This window comes from Trichoderma aggressivum (genome assembly GCF_033847375.1).
Source record: "Trichoderma aggressivum f. europaeum strain CBS 100526 chromosome Unknown scaffold_011, whole genome shotgun sequence".
NCBI classification, from domain to species: domain Eukaryota; kingdom Fungi; phylum Ascomycota; class Sordariomycetes; order Hypocreales; family Hypocreaceae; genus Trichoderma; species Trichoderma aggressivum.
The window spans coordinates 306,375-327,883 of record NW_026946377.1 but is presented as its reverse complement, the minus strand read 5'-3'; the positions used below and the strand labels follow the sequence as shown (position 1 = coordinate 327,883).

At 51.1% G+C, this 21,509-nt stretch overlaps 8 protein-coding genes across 8 annotated transcripts; 6 read left to right on the top strand and 2 right to left on the bottom strand.

Annotated features, from left to right (window-relative positions):
- Window positions 1–1,728: 1,728 nt before the first annotated feature.
- Triagg1_3746 (uncharacterized protein) lies at window positions 1,729–3,693 on the top strand (the record flags this gene model as incomplete). Its single annotated transcript, XM_062898072.1, has 3 exons — window positions 1,729–2,001; window positions 2,233–3,010; window positions 3,077–3,693. The coding sequence occupies 3 exons, from the start codon at window positions 1,729–1,731 to the stop codon at window positions 3,691–3,693; spliced, it is 1,668 nt and encodes a 555-aa protein (XP_062757249.1).
- A 993-nt stretch (window positions 3,694–4,686) lies between these two features.
- Triagg1_3745 (uncharacterized protein) lies at window positions 4,687–5,562 on the top strand (the record flags this gene model as incomplete). Its single annotated transcript, XM_062898071.1, has 2 exons — window positions 4,687–4,740; window positions 4,822–5,562. The coding sequence occupies 2 exons, from the start codon at window positions 4,687–4,689 to the stop codon at window positions 5,560–5,562; spliced, it is 795 nt and encodes a 264-aa protein (XP_062757248.1).
- Window positions 5,563–6,129: 567 nt separating this feature from the next.
- On the top strand, window positions 6,130–7,147 carry Triagg1_3744 (uncharacterized protein; the record flags this gene model as incomplete). Its single annotated transcript, XM_062898070.1, has 5 exons — window positions 6,130–6,358; window positions 6,417–6,594; window positions 6,655–6,700; window positions 6,757–6,862; window positions 6,966–7,147. 5 exons carry the CDS (start codon window positions 6,130–6,132, stop codon window positions 7,145–7,147), a joined length of 741 nt encoding a protein of 246 aa, XP_062757247.1.
- A 571-nt stretch (window positions 7,148–7,718) lies between these two features.
- Window positions 7,719–9,840, top strand: Triagg1_3743 (uncharacterized protein; the record flags this gene model as incomplete). Its single annotated transcript, XM_062898069.1, has 3 exons — window positions 7,719–7,797; window positions 7,859–7,947; window positions 8,020–9,840. The coding sequence occupies 3 exons, from the start codon at window positions 7,719–7,721 to the stop codon at window positions 9,838–9,840; spliced, it is 1,989 nt and encodes a 662-aa protein (XP_062757246.1).
- A 245-nt stretch (window positions 9,841–10,085) lies between these two features.
- Triagg1_3742 (uncharacterized protein) lies at window positions 10,086–11,990 on the bottom strand (the record flags this gene model as incomplete). Its single annotated transcript, XM_062898068.1, has 8 exons — window positions 10,086–10,322; window positions 10,391–10,445; window positions 10,509–10,562; window positions 10,633–10,844; window positions 10,932–11,330; window positions 11,381–11,667; window positions 11,721–11,778; window positions 11,853–11,990. The coding sequence occupies 8 exons, from the start codon at window positions 11,988–11,990 to the stop codon at window positions 10,086–10,088; spliced, it is 1,440 nt and encodes a 479-aa protein (XP_062757245.1).
- A 3,058-nt stretch (window positions 11,991–15,048) lies between these two features.
- Triagg1_3741 (uncharacterized protein) lies at window positions 15,049–16,937 on the top strand (the record flags this gene model as incomplete). Its single annotated transcript, XM_062898067.1, has 6 exons — window positions 15,049–15,154; window positions 15,201–15,381; window positions 15,434–15,812; window positions 15,874–16,716; window positions 16,768–16,809; window positions 16,872–16,937. The coding sequence occupies 6 exons, from the start codon at window positions 15,049–15,051 to the stop codon at window positions 16,935–16,937; spliced, it is 1,617 nt and encodes a 538-aa protein (XP_062757244.1).
- A 674-nt stretch (window positions 16,938–17,611) lies between these two features.
- Window positions 17,612–18,699, top strand: Triagg1_3740 (uncharacterized protein; the record flags this gene model as incomplete). The annotated part of the gene is made up of 2 exons (XM_062898066.1): window positions 17,612–18,399; window positions 18,489–18,699. The coding sequence occupies 2 exons, from the start codon at window positions 17,612–17,614 to the stop codon at window positions 18,697–18,699; spliced, it is 999 nt and encodes a 332-aa protein (XP_062757243.1).
- Window positions 18,700–19,789: 1,090 nt separating this feature from the next.
- Triagg1_3739 (uncharacterized protein) lies at window positions 19,790–20,788 on the bottom strand (the record flags this gene model as incomplete). The annotated part of the gene is made up of 6 exons (XM_062898065.1): window positions 19,790–19,853; window positions 19,948–20,195; window positions 20,258–20,438; window positions 20,515–20,573; window positions 20,643–20,675; window positions 20,759–20,788. The coding sequence occupies 6 exons, from the start codon at window positions 20,786–20,788 to the stop codon at window positions 19,790–19,792; spliced, it is 615 nt and encodes a 204-aa protein (XP_062757242.1).
- Between the last annotated feature and the right edge of the window lie 721 nt (window positions 20,789–21,509).

Genomic DNA, 21,509 nt, shown 5'->3' with positions numbered 1-21,509 from the left:
GTTCTCGAGGTGGTGAGGACCGAAATTATGTCTCTTGCCCAGGGAGCTTGCACTCTGCCCAAGGAGCATGTCTTGACGCTATGTTAAACAGTTGCCGTGCTCTGCATCTCTTCATCTTTAATAAAGCTCAATCCAAGGCCGCCGATTCTACTGGCTCCCATCTGCTTTCCAGTCTTCATCACACTTGATTCTGCAATCAACTTTAGGGTCCGCCACACAGATTCCCCCCCAATCGTTATAACCATAGCCATGTGTCTATATACCGTCGCGTCTGTCGTCTACGAGAACTGCCTGCCTGATCCGCCGCATCAGATCAAATGTGTGGTGTTCCAGAGGTGTATAAGCGAGCAACAGCCCGATCCCGTCTGCCAAAACCCAAAGCTCAACCTTTCGCCGGCAATCATGCCGAAGCACCGAAAAAAGGGCCAATGCAGTGTTTGTCCGACATACATACTCCCCATCCGGACGGGGCAGTCTACCTCAAGCCAGGAAACCATCTAGAGTGAGAAACAAGGTAGACGCAAGCCACTCTGTCTGCCTACACTTACGTACCGGAACAAGTTGGCTAACCGATCGTGTGAATATAGTACCTATGCGAAGCCGTTGGTTGTGGGGGGCGGAGGGAATCATGTAGTAGAGGAGTATGAAGCGGTGGATATATGTATAATGGCTAATTGCTCAGTGATGCTTTGGAATACTCTTGTGAAGACGATTTTGAAGATTGATACGATTGATTAGGGATGGGTTAATGCAAGGGCTCCCTCTTATTGTAATTGATGCTTGTTTGTAAATTGATCATCTGTCTTCTACACATACATATTCATCTGTAGTCTGCGCCCCATTTTCTGCTTTTGGTCAGTATTACGCACATGATTGTTAAAAAGTCTCTACTTGGCACCTCTCCCATCGCCCTTGACGCGAGTACATTGGTATGAGTCGTGCTGAGCAGCGAATTTGTCATGTTCGTAAGGCTCCAGGGTAGGGTCATGTGCAGTAGGACGAAAAAGAGCATCCCGCCGACGACGAGAAAAAAAAAACCCGCACTTATTTGAAGAGAAAATGATAAGCAAAGGAAAAAGAAAATGTAGAGATGAATTTGATAGTTGTACCTTACGCCACTGCATTAGACGGCTCCCAATGCCGGGATTATAGTCAGGAGGACAATAATGCCGTGATCTTGTAGGAGCACAGCACAACACAAGTGTGCAAGAGGTCATCACAAACCATCTAAAGTAAAGGCTGTGTACGGAATATACCACTAGTTGTATTCGGCCACCGGTTCCCACCTATTGCTGCGCCTCCGAAATCTGGTACGACGTGATCGTAGCCGAGCTTCACCTGCTCCGTCGCCCGGAGCTTCGCCAGCCATGACCGAGGTGAGAGAGGCCGGCGATGCTCCGGCTCCGGGGCCCCAGGATTTGGAGATGCCGCCAAATCCCCCATAAACAGCTGCTAGATCGGCCTGGTTTAGCCGAGGATGGTGCGGACGGCATTTGACGGCTGAGCGAGAGGCAGTACTTAAGATTGGCGGAGTCTGCCAGGGTGAAAGCTCGGCTCTGGGAGAGCTGGAACGCCTTCACAAAGCGGCTGGAAGCTTTTTTCTTCTCTTGCTCTGTTTTCCTCCCTTTTCTCTCTTCTCCCATCAGTCTTTCTGGGTCTCGTTGAACGGAAGGAAGTAGCCAATCCGTCGACTCCAGACACATTCTTCTGCCCTCCTCTGGCCTCACAATGTCCGCCATCTCCCGCAGCATCAGGTCAGCATCCAAGCTGCGAGTCCAATCGCGAGCCGCAAGTGGTCTCTGCTCGGCCTCCATCGGCGCCGCTCGCTTTGCTTCCTCCGGCTTTGCTGTGCCTTCAACCCCCGCCTCGCGCAGCAACTTCTCGACCTCCATCCCCAAGCTTTCCGGAGCGCCCATCATGTCTTCCTCGCGCGAGTACGATCCTGAGATCAAGGACATTGCCGACTATGTCGCCAACAAGACCATTGACTCTGAGCTAGCTGTAAGTTTTGCTGCCCCTCATTGCGAAACTGTCGGGCATCTCGGGCTGCCCCTCATTTTCAACAGAAAAGAAAAAAAAAACGACGGCCGTGTTTTTTTTTGTCTCATACCCCCGCCATCAATTGGGCTCTCCCGAGATGGCTACGGAGGGAATAAAAGCTGGCTAGAGAAAGAGGAGGAGAGGACGAGAAAATCGAGTGTTTGTTCTGGCTTCTAACTGCAACTTTGACAGTTTGACACTGCTCGATGGATTCTCCTCGACACCCTCGGCTGCGGTCTCGAGGGCCTCCGCTTCAAGGAGTGCGCCAAGCTGCTGGGCCCGATTGTCCCTGGCACCGTTGTGCCCAACGGCACAAAGGTTCCTGGCACGCCCTTTGTGCTGGATCCCGTCAACGGAGCCTTCAACATTGGTGCCATGATCCGATGGCTCGACTTCAACGACTGCTGGCTGGCCGCCGAATGGGGCCACCCTTCTGACAACCTGGGTGCCATCCTGGCCGTTGCTGACTGGATCAACCGCACCAACAAGGCCGGCGGAAACCTGGCCGGCGGCAAGATCTTCACCATCCGAGACGTGCTCGAGGGCATGATCAAGGCCCACGAGATCCAGGGCTGCCTGGCCCTGCTCAACTCGTACAACAAGGTCGGTCTCGACCACGTTGTCCTGGTCAAGGTCGCCTCCACCGCCGTCGTCTCCAAGATGCTGGGCCTCAGCGAGAAGCAGATTGCCGATGCCGTGACCCAGGCCTGGGTTGACGGCCAGAGCCTACGAACCTACCGCCACAGCCCCAACACCATGTCCCGCAAGTCCTGGGCTGCCGGTGATGCCTGCCAGCGCGCCGTCAACCTGGCGCTCAAGGTCATGAAGGGCGAGTCTGGCATCCCCACCGTTCTGTCTGCTCCCACCTGGGGCTTCTACGATGTCCTGTTCAAGGGCAAGAAGTTTGAGTTCCAGCGCCCCTACGGCAGCTATGTCATGGAGAACGTCCTCTTCAAGGTCTCCTACCCTGGTAAGTTGCAACGATGCCCTCTACGAAACAGTTGTTTCAAAAAAAAAACTAACAGTTCAAAACTAGCCGAGTTCCACTCCCAGACCGCCGTAGAGGCCTCTGAGAAGATCCACCACCAGCTCAAGGCCATGGGCAAGTCCGCCGCCGACATCAAGGCCGTCACCTGCCGAACCCACGAGGCCTGCATCCGCATCATCGACAAGCAGTTCAAGCCCATGGACAACTTCGCCGACCGTGACCACTGCATCCAGTACATGGCCTCCGTCATGCTCGTCTTCGGCCGCCTCGAGGCCACCGACTACGTCGACGGCTCTGAGGCTGCTACTTCGGAGCTTGTCGAGTCTCTGCGCAAGAAGATCAAGTGCGTTGAGGATCCTCAGTACACCCAGGACTACCATGACCCTGCCCTGCGAACCATCTCCAACGCCCTGACCGTTGAGCTCAACGATGGCACCGTCCTCGACGAGGTCGCTGTTGAGGCTCCTCTGGGCCACCGTCTCCGTCGTGAGGAGGCCAAGCCCGTCATCCTGGCCAAGTACAAGCGCCACCTGGCTCCTCACTTCTCTGAGGCCACCGTCAAGGAGCTCGTTGAGCTCAGCCAGGACAGCAAGAAGCTCGAGGCCATGACCGTGGACGAGTACGTTGACAAGTACGCTGTCAAGGAGAGCAAGTTTGTTGTTTAGATTGGGGTTGTGCAAAAAAGTAGAAGAAAATCCTGATGTACTTAGATGTTTATGATGACGGTCATACAGACCAAACAAAAAGTAGCAGAATATTAATGAAGAAGAAAAAAATCGTATAAACAAACACCATTCTTCCCCATGTGATTTGGTGACCCTGTGTACTCAATATAGGTAGATTCTAGCACTATTGATCCATCATGATGCTCAACATGTATCGGCTCGTACCGATACTACCTACCTGGTAGATGTGAGAATCCTGGTGGCACTGGGTTGCCTCCGATCGGTGGCAAATCCAGGGCCAACAGCACACATCGCCTCTAAAACCCTCTCCAAATGCAGCGATCTACTAGCCACATAAGCGGGTAACACGGCCCGATTTACTGGAGCTTTAGTACTGTACCTGTTCAATACAGGTAGGGCATTCTCTGGTTCTGCTCTGTGCTGAACGAAAACACATGTAATTGGGATAATATGAACGCTTTGTTGTGGCAGTTCCTTTGATATTTCCGGCTCGATTACGACGCTATTCATTCATTAACTCATCTCAGTCTTTCATTCCGTTTTAATGACATTGTTTACTCCCCCTGTTGTGTCGTCATTCCAGCTGCTGTGGCTTCGTTCTCGGCCGTTGGCCAGACCCCGAAATGCCAATCCGGGAGCCCCTCGAGTCCGCTCCGCGTAATTCGTGGCAGCACAGCCACTACCTGTACTCCAGTTGACGGGCGGTCATAGCTGCCATTGTTCCCACCTATTCCTTAGCACTCACAGCATCGTTCCACCCCCTGCAGTTCTTGCATCCTGCATCTACCGCTCTGTTCCTGGAGTCACCGGCGCTCGACGTGGTATTTTCCTTCTTCCGAGCACTCCCTCCGTCGTTGTTATTGCCGGCCTTTATATACAAGGCTTTGGGCTCTTCCATAACTAAAAACTTACACGCGAAAGCGGTTGCTGATCTCCCAGCCTTATTCCGCGCATTCCTCTGCCACCAATACCATGGACCGCCAGACCATCATGGAGACCAACCGGTCTCTTCGAACCATTAAGAACGTATGAGCACATCCTCTATGACGGGAAACAATCTTTTTCTCTTCTCTTCTTTGTCTGAAAAAATCACTAACAATTGACCAGGAGCTCGAAAGCCTCCTTGAGAAAGGCGTCATTGACGAAGCCGCTTTCGACACTATTCACGCCGCCCTGCCCGCCGAAACTCCTCTTCGTGGAGCCGCTCCCGGAAGCGCTGCTCGTTCTGCAAACCAAACACCTGCTCAGCCTGTGGCAGCGGTGACGCCTCCTGTCCAGGCCCCTGTCCAGGCCTTTCAGAACCTCAACGTCAATGGAACTTCTCCTGCTCCTCCTTCATACGATGATACTCCCGCTCCCGGCGTCCCCACGCGCTCTCAGGCTCCAGCTGGGAAGCCCGTTTTGGCTTATGCGAGAGCCCTGTACCGCTACGATGCCAGCGATTCCCGCGATCTGAGCCTGGAAAAGGACGACAAGATCGATGTATTTGAGTACATGAACCAGGACTGGTGGATGGGTCGTAACCACCGCACTGGCATGGAGGGCATCTTCCCCCAAAACTACGTTTTTGTCGAGCAGGAGCAAAAGGCCCCTATGCCTGCTCCCGTGACCTACCCCCAGCAGCCGGCATACGGCTACCCTCAGGGCCCTTCGGCGCAACAGAACCCTTACAATGCCAGTGTGCCACCCATGGCGATAGCAGAGGGTGGCCAGCCGTCCCAGCAAGGCGGAGATGGAAACAGCAAGGTTGGCGAATACGGAAAGAAGTTTGGCAAGAAGCTTGGTAACGCCGCCATCTTCGGTGCGGGTGCGTCGATTGGTAGCAACATCGTGAACAGCATCTTCTGAGGGCAATACGCGGTCTTGTTCGGCCTCTGTTTTGCTGGCTCAGTTTTACATTTTTGAACTTTGCAGTTTGGCGTTTGGAATGGGTTTGGGGCATCGCCTACAGTTCTCGAAATGAGTGAACTTTTCGTCTTATTACTATGGAGAGTTAATGTCAACGAGTTGATCCTTTGATCTCTAGAGATATTAATTGACATTGATAAATATGAAATATGAATTTGAGACAAGAAAATTCTAGTGAATGACTCTGTCGGCTAGCTCATGCGTTTAGATGGGAGATGCAGCCAAGATGGTATCCTCATTACCCTCCAAGTCTCACACCATACTACTACAATGAATCCATCTCGTGTGACGGATGCATAGAAAAAAATGGACTCTCGGTGAGATACAGTATCGCACTGTATCATACGCAGAAGCCAACTAGAAACCTGCCGTGTTTGCTAGGCTTGATACACTGTGCGGTGCGTCCCGCAAAATTCTCACCTTGGTCAAGTTCCACTATCGTCTCAAAAAAATTGCAGCTCTTATTCACATCAACCCCAATCACAATCATAATCACAATTAGACAAAATGTCTAATTCAAAGAAACGGGCCGCTGAAGAGGCGGCTCCGGCCAAAAAGGCCAAAAAGAGAAAGTCCAAACACGCCGTCGACGATGAGAGCCTCGACACCGAGCTTGGCCTCAATACGCTCTTCTCCAAGATGGACGGCCAGCTTCTAGCAGACTACCATGCACAGAAGCTAGCGAGATTCGGTACCGATCTGAGTCCCGTCGAGCTGTCAGATCTGGCCATATCAGGTATGCCAACTGGCCTTGGGGTGGTCTCTATTCAGTAATGCTCACATGAGATTTGCAGCATCTTCAATCACAGACACCACCTCGTGGCAGGAAAACAGGTCGCTGGAAAAGCTGCCAGAGTTTCTCGAGAAATTCTCAGAACATCCGGAGAGCCTGGCGAGGGCGCAAAAGAAGAATGGCATGCCCCATACCATTATTGTTGCTGGTGCAGGCTTGAGAGCTGCAGATCTTACCAGGTAGTCATCATCTGCTGCATGGACTCGTCTTGGGCAGTTTACTGACGTGTGCAACTGCAGAGCTCTAAGGAAATTCTCGGGCAAGGATAGTCTAGTTGCAAAGCTGGTGAGTTGCGGCTTGGTGGCTTTACAGCTTTGTTGTGCTCACATGAATTGTCACAGTTTGCAAAACACATGAAGGTCGAAGAGCAAGTTGCCCTGCTGCAGAACAAGAAGATTGGCATTGGTGTTGGCACGCCAGCACGTTTGATGGAGCTCATCGACAATGGTGAGTACCTACCTACATACCTTAGTACCTGCCCGTCATTTTGATTTCCCTAGCGACTACATGAAAACAAATATGAGCATGTTCAAAGTCTGACCAGTGGCAGGTTCATTATCGTTGGACAAGCTGCAGCGCCTGGTCGTTGATGCCTCGCATATTGACCTGAAGAAGAGGGGCGTCATGGACATGAAGGACACCATGATGCCGCTTGCACGATTTCTGGCGAGGAAGGAGTTCAAGGATCGCTACGGCGATGAGAAGAAGCCGTTGGCCTTGCTGTTCTATTAGTGAGGCCATCAAGCATGGGAATCCGACGGCTTTGCCCAGCCCACGTTTACTTTGCATCCCGGACAGCAATGTTCTGCCGTCCCCCTTCTTTAATTCATAGTTGTAATGGAGTTTGCTTTGACACATCTAGACGAATGGACATTCGCGTGTTATTGACGCTACCACTGACGATGTCGTTTTGTTTCGGTACATGCATGTGAGCCCGGAGGCGATACCTGCCCCTGCCCCTTCCTCGATTCTCCTCTTCCGTATAATGTACTCCCTCAAAGCTCCTACCAGTTGCGCCATTCAAACACGTCAAGCGAAGCTCTTTCCTTGAAGTTCATCGTTCCCTAAGCGACTGTCCGTAGCCTCTTCATTTATTCTTCTCCCCTCTTCTCCCTCTCCTCTCTCTTCTCCCTCTTCTTCACCATCTTCCATCATTCACCACCAGACCATCGCCAACACTCTTTTTGGAATTCATCCTCACGCCTCTTTTTTTTGGAACCTTTTTTGGTGACTATCGTTAATTGCGACAATCCATTTTTCTCACGCACAAGCACTCTTTCGGCTTGCTTCACTCGCTGCAACAATGCGTCCTGAATCCGCTGTGGTTGTCTTGGCTGCTTGCCTCTACTTTGGTCGCAGCAATGCCAACGACCTGGCACCGCGTGAGTGACACTTCTTTTCTCCCCTTTTTTGCATGTCTTTGTACTGACTAGATTTACACAGGATGCGCTGTCAACTGTGCCTCGAACATCAGAAACGACAAGGGAGCACTCGACCTCAAGACCATCTGTGGTGACAAGCTCATGACAAACGTCAGTCACCCTCGACATTTGGTCGTCTGCACTCATTATTAGATGGTTCGGCTAACAGATTGCTTTTCATAGTCTCTCTTCCAATGCCTCATCGGCGCCTGTCCCCAGTACGACTATGGCCCAGCGGTGGCACATGTCGTCCTCGCATGTTCCGACCTGGGCATGAGCATTGGGCCACTGCATCCCGTCGAGGTCCAGCACGTCGACCTGGAGAAGCCTCAGTATCTTCCCACCCCATCGATCCCTCCTGCGTACAGCACGCCTGGTGATGCATCTCAGCCAGATGCCGACCATTTGACATTGTCTTTTGACATCTCCATTGATTTGAAGTGCAATTCCGGGCCCGACGGTCTTGTCACTGTGTCTCTCCCTCCACCCGCCCCATCTACGCCTGCCACTTCTCCTACACCACCACCTCCTGTCTCCAGTCCTGCTACTGGTGAGGGTGAGGGTGAGGGTGAGGGCGAAGGCGAGAATGGCAATGGCGAAAATGGCAATGCTACGTCACCCGCTCCAGCCAAACCAACCAAGTCAACGGCTGATCCTTCCACGACCTCTTCTTGCCCACCAGACTCCACGCCATCAAACTCTCATGGCCCTGACGGTGGGCAAGATCCTTCACAGCCAACTGATCTCGGTGAGCACGGTGGCCCTGCGGTGACCTCGGCGCCCTCGGCGGCCCCAGGGGGAGGCAATCCTTCGTCTCCAGCCTCGACATCTCCATGCTCGACTGCTTCTCAAGGTACCGGTGGCCTTGATCCTCAGGATCCAAACCAGCCTGGTCATTCAAACAACTCTGCCGGGGGATCTTCTCATCCACCCAACGGCGGCGATGGCCCTGAGGCCACAGCAACCTCCAGCGCTGTCACGCCCGTGCCTGTTTCCCCAATTCCAACCCCGGCATCAAGCCCTTGTTCGGCAACAGACGATGCCGAGATGTCAGCCAATCCAATCCCAGGACCTCAGGAATCCAAGACCGCAGAGCCTACAACTGTGGCTCAACCGTCTCCGCTGCCTTCTCCTTCTTCGCCACCTGCTGCCACCAGTTTGGTAGATCCGGTACCGGCATCTATTATCCATCCCGCGCCCCCATCCCCGTCTTCCTCAGCTGAAGCGGCAGATCCGTCAGGCGCCAACCCACCAGAATACACAAACGCGGGATCTGGTGAGCAGACTCCTGACAAGAGCTCTTCCATTCCACAGGAAGGCCTCAGCTCAGGGGCGCAGGCACCATCGTATGGGCAAGGCACCTTATCATCACTGGCACAAAATCCAGATAGCCAAACAGATGACCTCGCTGTGGAAACCGCAGAAAGCAAGCCTACTGGCAAGACAGCCGAGCCTTCGGTGACCACTCTTTGGCCAACTGCCAAACCTAATCGGACATCAAGCACGGCAAGTCCAGAGACACATGGTAAATCATCTACCACGACATGCGAATCTGAGGTCAAGGAGACAGTGACGACAGGACGCATGCTAGTTGGTGATGCTCAGCAAGACGAGCCAATAGGTTCGGTCATGGTCAAAATCAACCGTCCTGGTGAGGCTGGTGCCGAGACGATGCTCGTGACGGTTTGGGAGCCAGCTCCAGCAGCTACGGCAGCTTCCACAGACATGATCAGCAATGTCGCTCAATTGGCCATTGGCAGCAGCGTGATGGTGGAATCAATGGTTGACTCCGGTCACGTCGCTGAACCAAGCAGCCTTCCGACACAGAGCGGATTCGCCATGTCGAGGCCCACGACAGCTCGCGCTTCTGTGCCATCCGATAACGTGGTGACGGAGACATCGTTTCCCCAAATCGCATTGGTCAACAGCGTTTCGAAGCTAACACCACAGCTTTGCACCATTGCTCTGCTCATCATCCTCGTCGGTGGGATATTGATGAGCTGATATACATTCTGAGGAGAGGTTCGGGGAGAGTGGAGGGTTACTTGTAGGGGCCAAGATCTTATTTTGTTTTTTATAGCAGGCGTATTGAAACATTGTGGTCATTATCATGTCTGTTAGTTCTTCATTTAGAGTCCCACGCACGGCAGATGCGCCGAGTTAGTCGTGGCAGAAATACAATGTCGTTTTTATTATTCGTCTACCTCCAGACTGCCAGACAAAGAAAGGCGACGACTTGCGGCCGCAATTTAGAACATGTAGCGAAACGTAATGGCCCTGTCTCCCAAAGCCGACAATTCCTCTGGCGTAAAGTTGGCCGCCTCTCCATCCGCCAGCTTTTGCTCACGCCTCTTGTTCACGGTGTAGTAGCTGAAGATCAAGATGCAACTGGCGACAATTCCCATAGAGATGAAGCCTAGCTCCAAGCCATGTCCTAGGATGAATCGGGGCCCATCAGCCTGACGGTAAAAATTGGATGCCATGGCCTAGCAAATGAGTGTCAGCGGCGGGGACAATATCTAACAACAGCCCGCAAAGACGGGCGTCCACTTACACCTCCAAGATTTCCAACTCCAATCTGAATAGCCATTCCAGCGCTGCGTTTGTAACTGCCAGACAAGTTGTTACATAGCCATGTGATGACTCCGGGAAATGCAGGATAAATGGCACACGCACTTATGAATATCCCGCCATAAACAACATGGGCATTTGATGAGGCGATACACCTGGAATAACGATTAGTCAACAACGCTTGGTATGCAAGCAGTTGAGAGAGATGATGTGGTGAAAACGTACATGGAGAAGCCGATTATCATCATCAAGAGGAAGCCAATGATAAAGGGACTGCGCTTCCCTACCCTATCGGAAAAGTAGGCGCTGACGACAGCTAGGATAGCAGCAACAACGTAGATGGGAACTGTCATTAACTGCGCGGTACTCGATGTGTAATGGAGAGATTTGATGATGGTGGGAAGAAAGAGGGAGATGCCGTAGAGGGGACAAACAATCTGAATTTCGCATTGAATATTAGTGCTATTGTCAAAGAGATGGAAGAGGACGACCTAGTAAAATGGACTGCACAGAGGAAGACTTACACTCCAGTAGACGAAAATGTTGACCCAAACTTGCCAATCGGTAAACGCCTGACGAACATACTTCCATTCGAACTCTTCGGCTTGTGCCACTTGAGCCTGGCCAACTTGGCCTTGGTACTTCAGACGATGAACAACAAACGCACGCTCGTCCTCGGTAAGGAACTTTGCGGTTTCGGGAAAGTCATGAAGGAAAAAGAAGGCCATGACCGCGACGAGTACAGTCGCGATTCCTTCCAGGATGAAGATCCATCTCCAGCCCGCAAGGCCACCGACACCGTCCATTTTACTGATTCCAAAAGCCAAAATGCCGCTGAATGCTCCGGCGACGGAGGCGGCAGAGAAGAAGAGCGCTTGGCGAAGCTGAATTTCTTCACGGCAGTACCACATTGTCAAATAATACTATTCGTGTCAGTCGAAACAGTCATGGTTCCGAACGAGGCAAAACTTACAGCTACACCGGGAAACAGGCCGGCTTCTGTTACTCCTAGGAACAAACGAGCCGCCACCAGGCCGCGGAAGCTCTGGACGATACCCATGAGAGTCATGACGACACCCCAACAGACCATGATCAATGGCAGCCAGCGGCTGGGGCGCAGCTTTTTCAAGAGCAGATTGCTGGGAACTTCGAACGCTGCATAGGTAAAGAAGAAGACGGTGAGACACCAGTTGTACTGGCCGGGCGACATGTTGAGGTCCTCCTGAAGTCCTTCGATTTTGGCGTTGCCAATATTTCCGCCTTGTCGTAGTCAGCTGAATGAACTTGCGCGCCGTACTTTGCCATCAACTTACGGTCGAGAAACGAGAGGAGATATAGAGCCGAAAGCATTGGGAGTAATCGGATATCCATCTATACCAGCGCGGTGTTAGGAGAGTTGACGCCACTAGCGACTCTTGGGCTCGATGGTAGAGAGAGTCACGTACCTTGCGCAGAATCTTCTTTTCATCAACGTCGGCAAAGGTTCCGAGAGCAGGTTCAGAACCTGTTGTGAGGTTGCCTGCCACTACATCTTGAATCTTCTCAACCTCTGCCTTCTCAGAGGCATGGTTTCCGGCGTCCATTGTGATGTGTAGGTCAAAGTGTAACGCCAAAGGCAGCGAATGCTACGGAATCTTGTTAGAAACGTGATGATGAGGTTAGAGAGTTGGAGAAAAGAGGAGGAGAAAGAGAAAAGAAGGGTGGTCAATGGCAGGGTTACATCCGAGGGAAGAGCTGTCTTGTCTCAGATGAGGGGGACAACGGATAATAAAGGGACGGCGTATTACTTGAAGAGCCCGCCGTCCAAGGGCCCATGCTTTGGAGCTGACTTGTTCCGAGCTGCCGCCGCCGTCCTTGTTGTTCTCTGCTAGTCATACCAAGACTCGTAATACTACCTAGTAAGAGCTGCTGGGCTGGGGAGGCTTGAGATTCTGGGGTGACCCACGATGTTGCACTCGTTCATCATTCTGCTCCACAATGCGGGTTAGCACATGCTGTATTATTTGACGGACACGCGCACAAACCCTGGCAGTTGCGCTCGGGATTTACAAGGACTCACCATCTGAAGGTCACTGGCGTCAAGCTTGTTGTCTCTTCGGTGGAGCGGTTCTCTTCTATGGCGCCATGAGAAGCAGGAAAAACTGATCAATCGGGAATGGTAAGGCCAGTAGACGATGTCGATCAACTTGCGAAATCTGGGGCCGAAGCCAGAGTCAGGTATCTGCTCAAGCGCGTGCTGCCTCCAATGCTGCAGAGACAAAGTTGATTGAATTGCTGGATGGCTGGCTGACTCGTATGTAGGAACCTTGTCAAGCAATCGAATGCGTCAACACCCGACGGAATCACAACCAGCTGTGATGGGATTATGCACATTGGCTGGGGGGCATTCAAGCAACCTTGCGATCAACGGTCTCCAAACGTTCTCACTTCTCCACACGCAAGATTCCCGATTCATGGCTTCTACAGGGCATTCAGCGGGTTCTAGGCCGTGCTAAACTCCCCTAGTTCACCAACTCAGGCCCCTGCACTTTGTGGGGTAGCAGCACCCTAAAAATCCGTGGGGTAAGAACGCCCCAGGCATGGGCTAGTACTCATGCTTCTCGCTAGTTTGCTGCTGGAGAGGGCAAGAAGCCTTTTGCGGCCTGCTCCAAGGAAGGAGACCGCCGTTTCCCCGCACGGTCGAGTGGCAGGAACAGAGGAGAAATTGGTGGTTGTGGTGCGATGACGCAGAAAACTCGGCATTCCGGCCAATGAGTGGCCAGGGCTTATCTCTGACTGAGTCGCGGACTCTCTCCGAGATGCTCCTGCTCAGACTTGGCTTGAGCACAATACCAAGTACATAGGTACCTAGTAGTCTAGATGGCAAGTACGAGTGGTACTACGGTCAAGACATCCTTGGCAGCTGTACAGATATCTAAATCACAGTGGAAAGAACGTGGACTATCTTGGACAGATGCATGAATCAGACGAGCCCATGCTGGCAATCTTACGTGCGATTAGGTGGTACCAGATGGCATCTTGCATGCTTAGTCGATTGGGACCTCTCTCAAGAAAGATGTAATAATAAAACCCTTTGTGCAACCAACATATTCTGGCCTTTCGGAAAGGCCCTCGCAAACCTGCAATGTACCAGATACTGCCAGTTTAATGCCGAATCGCCAGCTACTGCCTCGGCCTTGAACAAGAAATAAAGAAGCGGGTGGCGTCGACGCGGCGCAACAAGAAGCGAGCTAGCGACCAATTACAAACCGTTGATTCCGCGGCAGTCGTGAGTGTCCGCTTTTTTATGGCACATACTGTAAACCTTAGTAGTATTGCAGGGCTTGCTTCATACCTACTTGGGTTCCTAGATGCCTCAAGTACGAGTCAGCGTGGTCCTGATGATTCCGTTCGGGTTTGGGATAGAGTTTGGTCTATCAGCTTTAGGCTGATGTTGCGTGTATCTTTGTTGCGATTTCCATTCGCCGCCATCATGTCGTCAAATCTCTCAATCGGGCTTGTCATGTGAGAGATGAAGGCACAGCGGAGGGGACGGTGATGGAATGTCATCAGTAGGTCCTATGCCTGTTGATGCCCTCACATCACCAGCAAAGCGAGCGCTCTCGCTGTATATATGTTGGTGAACACATAAGTAGAGCTCAGCTGGTACGATCGAGGCTTTCAACAGCGATATACACAGTGAGTTCCATATAATACATTATTAGCACGGGAATCAGTATTTCAATACTCATTTTTTTTTTTTTGACAGCATGTCTTGACACACAAAATGGAACTCGGCCAATGGAAAACAAGCCACCCAACGGCGGAAGTTCCCGAGAGCAACTCGGAACGAGCTCCTCGGCCAACCGGACCGCATCATGCCCGATTTTACTTGACCCTTTGCGATCACGGAACTCGTGCCGTCTGGTGAGCCGGTGGCTGCCGAGAGACTCAATTGAACAACTTCTGATGGGCACCGAGCTCTGCTGGGGAGATGAAGATATAGACGGTAATCCAAAATTTGCTTACTTGCAGATGGCACCCAGTAGGAGCCGTTTCCATGCAGTGGGCATAACAAGATTGTAGGTGAACATGAAGCGACCGTTCAATACCAATGTACTAACAAACAAGAATTTCTTTCAGAGCATAATCCTCGAACCGATTGAAGCAATCTGAGCTGAATGCTTTTTGTATGCTAATGTTGCATCGAGGGCGCCCAGTCACAAAGTGGCTGATATTGGCCTGGCGTCAAGTCATTTCAGCTGAAGCACGTGGATTGATTCGTAGTGATTTCGTGGAATGTGTCCATCTTCAAAGGGGTACAGCACATCCAATTTGTTTCAATTGAATTAAGGTTGATGGCTTGGACTTTTCCGGGAACTCAGCCGCTCAGAAGCCCCCATCCTCTTCTCCATCCGCCATCCCTCCGTTGACTGGTCCAGTGTGTCAAGTTGGTATGCATTCTTCAGCTGAAGGGAGCTTACACTCTCCAAAGAGATAGCCTGTCGAATCCTATACCGCAGGATGTGTAGGGCTATAAGTATGCGGTCAATCCGTATGTTTCACTAGACATATTTGCTCCCCCACCGTCACGAATCAACTTTCTCATCAACCATCTCCGCTGTCCTCGCTTTTTGGTAGACTACTCAGCAAACCTTTCACATGGCTCTAAACCTCAATGACCCGAATGGGCTTGTGAATTTACACAACCTCGCTCAAGAGGTGGAAAATATTGCACCCGATGATAAGTCGGTTCCGATTGTCCTTGGTAGGTCTCATACATGCTCTTCAACGCGAGTACTAACGCAGCAAAGTGCCCGGTTTCACAGGTTGGGGCGCCCCGTTGTTCGGTGCCATCAACTACTTTGGCGGAGAAATTGACATCGCGACACTTTTGGCCAATAGGGGATATACAGTGATCATCGCCTCAATTGCTCCCATATCGACAAACTGGGAACGCGCTTGTGAGCTATACCGGCAGCTTACTTTTGGGCAGTATGTTTCTCACCACCTAGGTAGTTCAACATTCTCGACTAATGCTCATCAGGTTCAACACAATGGATCTGACGACAAATACGCTTGAAGAAGAAAACGATGTAGATGTTGAGTACGGTAATTACTTCGGACCGAGCCGTGGCCCAGAGCGAACCAGCACCATCAACAGAAGGCGCGCAATCCTATACTCCAACTCACCGGACTTTCATAACTGGAAATGGGACAGAGATCATAGGGTTCATTTTGTCTGTCATTCTCAAGGCGGTAATACGGTGAGGTATCTCATCGACCTCATGTCGGGTAACAACAAAAATTTGCATCCGAAATACTTCAACGAGGCAGGGAGGGATGACTGGGCCATCTCAGTCACAACACTTGGGACCCCTCACCGAGGAACTACTATTATCGATGTTCTCGGGAGTTTTGTTGATGTATGTATCAACATGACACAGCGCTTACAACGAACAAGGTTCCCAAGACTAATGAATTCAGCGACAATTGAGCGCCGCAGTCGGGCTCATTGCAAGACTCTTTGCCACAGCCTCCTTCTATCCGCCAGAAAAGAGAGCCTTTGACCTTCAGCTTGACCATTGGGGAATCTGTAGAAACACTGGAGAAACATTCCAGGGCATGCTTGAACGTCTAGAATCGCCCGATGGCGCCGTGTGGAGGTGGCTCTATTCCAAAGACAACGGGTTGTACGACAACAGTATCAAAGGGGTCCATGAACTCTCCCAGAAAACAATCAACACTTCGCCAAACATCTTCTACTTCAGCCTATCGTTTCATGCCACAAAACCGTTTCCCACAGATTGGCCAGACTGGGGCAAGGTCGCATTGAACGAGTTTCCCTTCAAGACGGGGATCCCAATCCCATTCCTCAGGCAGCTGACGAACATGGTGATCAATACGCTGTGGGCATTTCTCCCAGCGATAGTTGATTTCCCTGCTTTCGTACAATGGATCACCAAGTCGGTGATGACCAGGGTTCTCCGGATACAGGGTTACACAGTAGTGCTCCCAAGCCCGGGAGAGTACATTCCGCGAGAGGATGTCATACCAATAATGATGCCAACTGTCTACGCAATGGGCGGCCAGCAGCTTACGCAGGCGCAGAGGGAGATGTTAGATGCCGGCTTTGAAGACTGGCTTCAGAATGACGGGATCGTCAACACCGCATCCATGCCGGGTCCACGCGGGAGCGTCAGAAACGTCGGCTCCCTGCCTGACGTCGATTTTAGCAGCCCCGGAAAGCGAGATATCTATTGGCACCTGGGCGTCAATGATACCATGGACCATGCCGATGAGATTGGAATTTTCATTGAACGGGATACGGTGAGACCCCAGATTTCTTGCTGCTGATATCCTGGACTAAATGTAGAGCAGTCGGTTGCCATGCAAAACATGTACCTCAATATTGCGACCTTGGTATCACGGTTGCCCCATTGACCTGTGGAGGTGCAAAAGCAATTGACTACAACATCTTGTAGCCAACTGAGATTAGATTCTATGGCAGAATGTCTAAGCATGGTCAAGCAGAACAAATTGAGTGGTGATTCTGATCCAATCCTTGGACCAGTACAGAAAAGTTTTGCGCACCGGACTTCTTCATAGTCTATGGACTCTGTGGAGTGTAAAATTGATTCATGGGACGATACGGAGCATGTCTGTAGATCCTCAGGCACAGAGAGAGGCTATCCATCTTTTACTGCCATCTTTTTACTGATGAGTGAGATCTCTCTAGTCAGCGAATTGGACACATCGCTCAAGTCCTATCAGCTCATGCATCATATCAAGGTAAGGCAGCCGACCCTTAGTCATATTGATGCTATACTGTGTCATCGTCTTCGTTGGCCATGAATCTTTTTATTTTTTATTTATTTTTATTTTTTATAAAAACCTCAACAGCCTCCATCTCATTCTGTTGTCACTGGCCATTTTAGCGGTGCGCCAAAGCGGAAGCTACAAGATTGCGGCCACTAGCGCCGATTCAAGCCAGCAGGTCCGCTCCTTCCCTCCTCTCAGCAGCTGCCCCACCTGAAAATTGCGACTGGAGGCAATCTAGCCCCGATAAGAGCGATTGGAGGTTTTTTTTCTCTCTTATCGTCGCAAGCTTTCGACAGTCGCGCCCGCTCTCTTCCATATTCACCAGCGACTCTAGACCTCAATTCTTCAAGGTTCTTTTTTTTCCCCAATTCTTCAGGCATCACCGACAAAAGAACTCTACACTATGAAGTCCAAGCGCGCCGCTGCCGCCTCGGAGGACGTCAAGCCCGTCGATGTGCCTCAAGACTCGCCCGCAAAGAAGCGCAAGCGCGGCGATGACGATGCCGAACCAGGCAATGAAGTGAGAAAGTCCAAGAAGCCCAAGTCCAAGGAGGATAAGAAGAAGAAGAAGGAGAAGAAGGAGAAGGAGAAGAAAGAAAGGGCAGAGAAGAAGCCGAAAAGGGACAAGTCCAAATACAACAACAAGACTCGGAAAGAGAAGAAAGAAGAGCGCAAGGATATTCAGGATCTTCCTGAGGGCATGGACATTGACGACGACGAGGCAAACGTAAAGCCAAAGAAGGCTGAGCCCGAGTCTGAATCCAAGACAAATGGAAAGACTGAAGCAAAGAAGGAGGACAAGAAGGACAAGAAAGAAAAGAAAGAAAAGAAAGAAAAGAAGGACAAGAAAGAGTCCAAGAAGGAAAAATCCCCCTCGTCAAAGGACGTGCCCCAATCCGGAGATGTCATCGACCTCGACTCGTCCTCAGCCCAGAAGGCAGGCCGCAACATTGTCTTTGTCGGCAACCTCCCCTACTCCGCCACAGCGGCGTCCATCACGGCGCATTTCGCCACTCTGAAGCCTGTTGCCGTGCGGTGCCTGACGAAGAAGGAGGATCCCAAGGCCTGCAGGGGCATTGCGTTTGTCGAGTTCGCGACCCCGACGCACCAGCGGACGTGCCTGGACAAGTTCCACCATTCCATGTTTGAGGACGGCATCTCTCCAGCGAGAAAAATCAATGTTGAATTGACGTGAGTTTTGACAAGCCACAAATCGTATCATGGATAGAGAAGAAGAAAAAGAGTCAATGCTAACGTTTGGTGTTTCTTTCAATCAACAGTGCTGGAGGAGGCGGAAACAGCCAGGGCCGCCAGGACAAGATTAACGAGAAGAACAAGAAACTCGACGAGAACCGGGCCAAGCGCATCGAAAAGGAGAAGACGGCCAAGGACGAGAACCAGACCAATGGCAAGTCCAGCGGCCCGTCCAGAATGGATATCCACCCGAGCCGTCTTGCCCGCCTCCCAGGTTTTGGAAATCTGTTCAAGTAATCTACCTTGTTGATGATGCCACTAGGATTCTTCGTGTACGCTTTCTCTTGCACTTGTTCGTTACCATTATTGGCCAGATACGGCCTGGTTTGTTTCATTTATTTGTTTTCTTTTTCTCTTTGATTATTTCAATGTAATTCGCCGGTGGCCGCCTATTTTCGCTATTCATATGGGATTGTGGCGATTGAAACCCGAAATTTTGCAGCAGAATCTACGTTTTTTTCCGAGCTGGGACGCATGTATCAACCATCGGAAACGAAATAGTGGCATATTTCGCTTCATTAGGATAGCATGGCTGCACGAGAAGCGGAGGAAAAGAGAAAAAAAAATGGTGGAAGAGAGATACCCCCAATAGAATTGGACGGAGCTTCGCCTTTCCTATGCATTCTGCCGGCTGTTGAGCCAATATAACAAAGACAGTTCTCTAAATGCCGGTATAATACATACCAAGCATCATCCGCAATGCATTTACCATTTATAGATACCAGTGCAACCCATGAAAAAACTACCATCGAAAATCAGTCAAGGAGTGAAAAACAGCGAGACGAGGAGAAACAAAAATTTGGTTCAAAAATATTCTTTCAAGCAATGTAGAAAACGACTGGCGCAAAGCAAAACAAAAATTCGTTAATTTGCCAGACGCCATGGAGCGGTAATGGTATTCTCTTTCATCTTCCACCTTCTAGGACCATCGAGATGGCGTCAGAATCTTGCCGTCCTGTCAACAAATGTCATTTTCTGGCTTGCTGCAACCCTATCAACAGTACCAGGAAAATGGGGGGAATCTCAAGACACAGGACAGCCATATTCATTAAAAAATAAAATCTCCTTTTCAGAGCCCCGACCCTCTTTCACCTTCGTCTCGTCCTCCACTCTCCATTAATAACTAAGTCGGTCTAGTTCATCGAAATACGTCCCGGTGAGGAGCTTCTGTAATGTACACCGTTCTAAGGTGACCCAAAAAAAATTCGTGCGGCGGCGACGGCGGCGGCTCGAGATTGGAAATCGTTTGTAAAAGAAATTCTAGCAGAGGCCTTCGCTGCCCAAGACGCTACACATGGGAAAACGAAAATGGCTTCGCCAGAAATCTTTACAGAATGGAACACTTGGATTTCTTGGCCTTGGACGCTTGGGGGGTGGGATTCAGAACCGCACTGCAGAGACACGAAACGTTAGCCCTGGGTAGGAAGGCGGGTATTGCAAAGGAGAGCACAAGAGGCCCGTCCTGGGCCGTCGACGTTTACTTACCGGATAGCCTCGTCAAAGACGCTCTTGAGGTTACGCTGCGTAAGAGCAGAACACTCTATGTACTTGTAGATGATCTTGTTCGCCTTGTTGACCTCCTTGACGTAGTTCAGGACATTCTCGTACTTGACAGGCTCCATGTGTTGCTTGGTCAGATTGGCCCTGGTGGCAGGGTCATCTCGAAGATCGATCTTGGTGCCAACCAGGATGATTGGGGTTCCAGAGGAGTGGTGGGTGATCTCGGGAAGCCACTGGTCATGGTCAGATATTTTGGGTTCTTCTCGCAGACGAACATAGGGGATGCATATTGTACCTTGGCAGCAACGTTGTCGTAGGATGGCGGGCTCACAACGGAGAAACAGATGAGAAATACATCGGTCTGGGGATAGGACAAGGGTCGGAGTCTATCATAATCCTCCTGACCTGCAGTGTCCCAAAGACCCAGACTGATTGGCTTGCCATCAACAATGACGCTAGCAGAGTAGTTGTCAAACCTGCCGTGAGAATTTCAATGTCAGCCAAGCAGTCGCAAACCCAGCGTTTCTTTATACTTCGAAAGGTGTTACTGACACGGTCGGGATGTACTCTCCGGGGAAAGCATTGGTCGTGTACGAGATGAGCAGACACGTCTATGAACCGCAGTCAGTCAACATGAACTAGCTTAGAGAATAGGAGACGCAAGTCAAGATGTGACATACCTTGCCGACAGCACCGTCACCGGTCACGACACACTAAAGGAGACAGGAGGTGTCAGTACCAAACCAAAAAAAAAAAATGTCAAAGTCGCGGAGAGAAGTAGATTGGATGCGATTACCTTCAACGATTGAACTCCAGCTTGCGCCATTTCGTCCCGAGATGAGGCTGTGACTTGACGATGGTTCTATTGTCCTGATTGTTCAGTTTACGGCGGTATGGTATGATGTTGATGCGTTGGAGGGGTTGGCAAGAATCGAAATAACGAGTCGGTGGAGGCTGGATTGGGCGAGGGGCTGGGCGTTGCGCGGTGTATATTGGAGAGGATGGAATAGGATAGGGACGAATCTGGCGAGAGGGGACGGGAGGACAAAGAATTAGATGACGAGAGCAAGACGGAGGAATGGCTGGAAAGAAAGAGATGGAAAGCGGGAATCGGAGATGGGATGATGGGTGCGTCTCGGTCTGGAGAGGGTTTCAAGGCTGCATCAACGTCAGAAGCAGGTTGACACAGTGGAACGGGGTTCAGCCGCAGGAGGTGAAGCTGCAAGAGACCCGGGCAAAGTCGAGGGCGATATCAGCAGCTTTGCAGCAAGCAGGAGCAGGAGCAGAATCAAAAGGCACCCACTGCTAACTCGATTCCAGCCTAGTTCGTCTTGCCAGTTTGCTAGGAGATGTGCTAGGAGACGGGAAAAAAACACCTGTGACTGGATGCTGCACGCACTCGCACCCTGTTGATTCTTGTATCTGCTAGCGCCACTGGAGCTGGTGGAGACAGAATCGAGGGGGAAGCGACGAGCGATAGGCTCCGGACCTACGAACGCGTTTCGTCTGCAAGGGAATTCGAGGGGGGGGGGGGGGGGGGGGGGGGG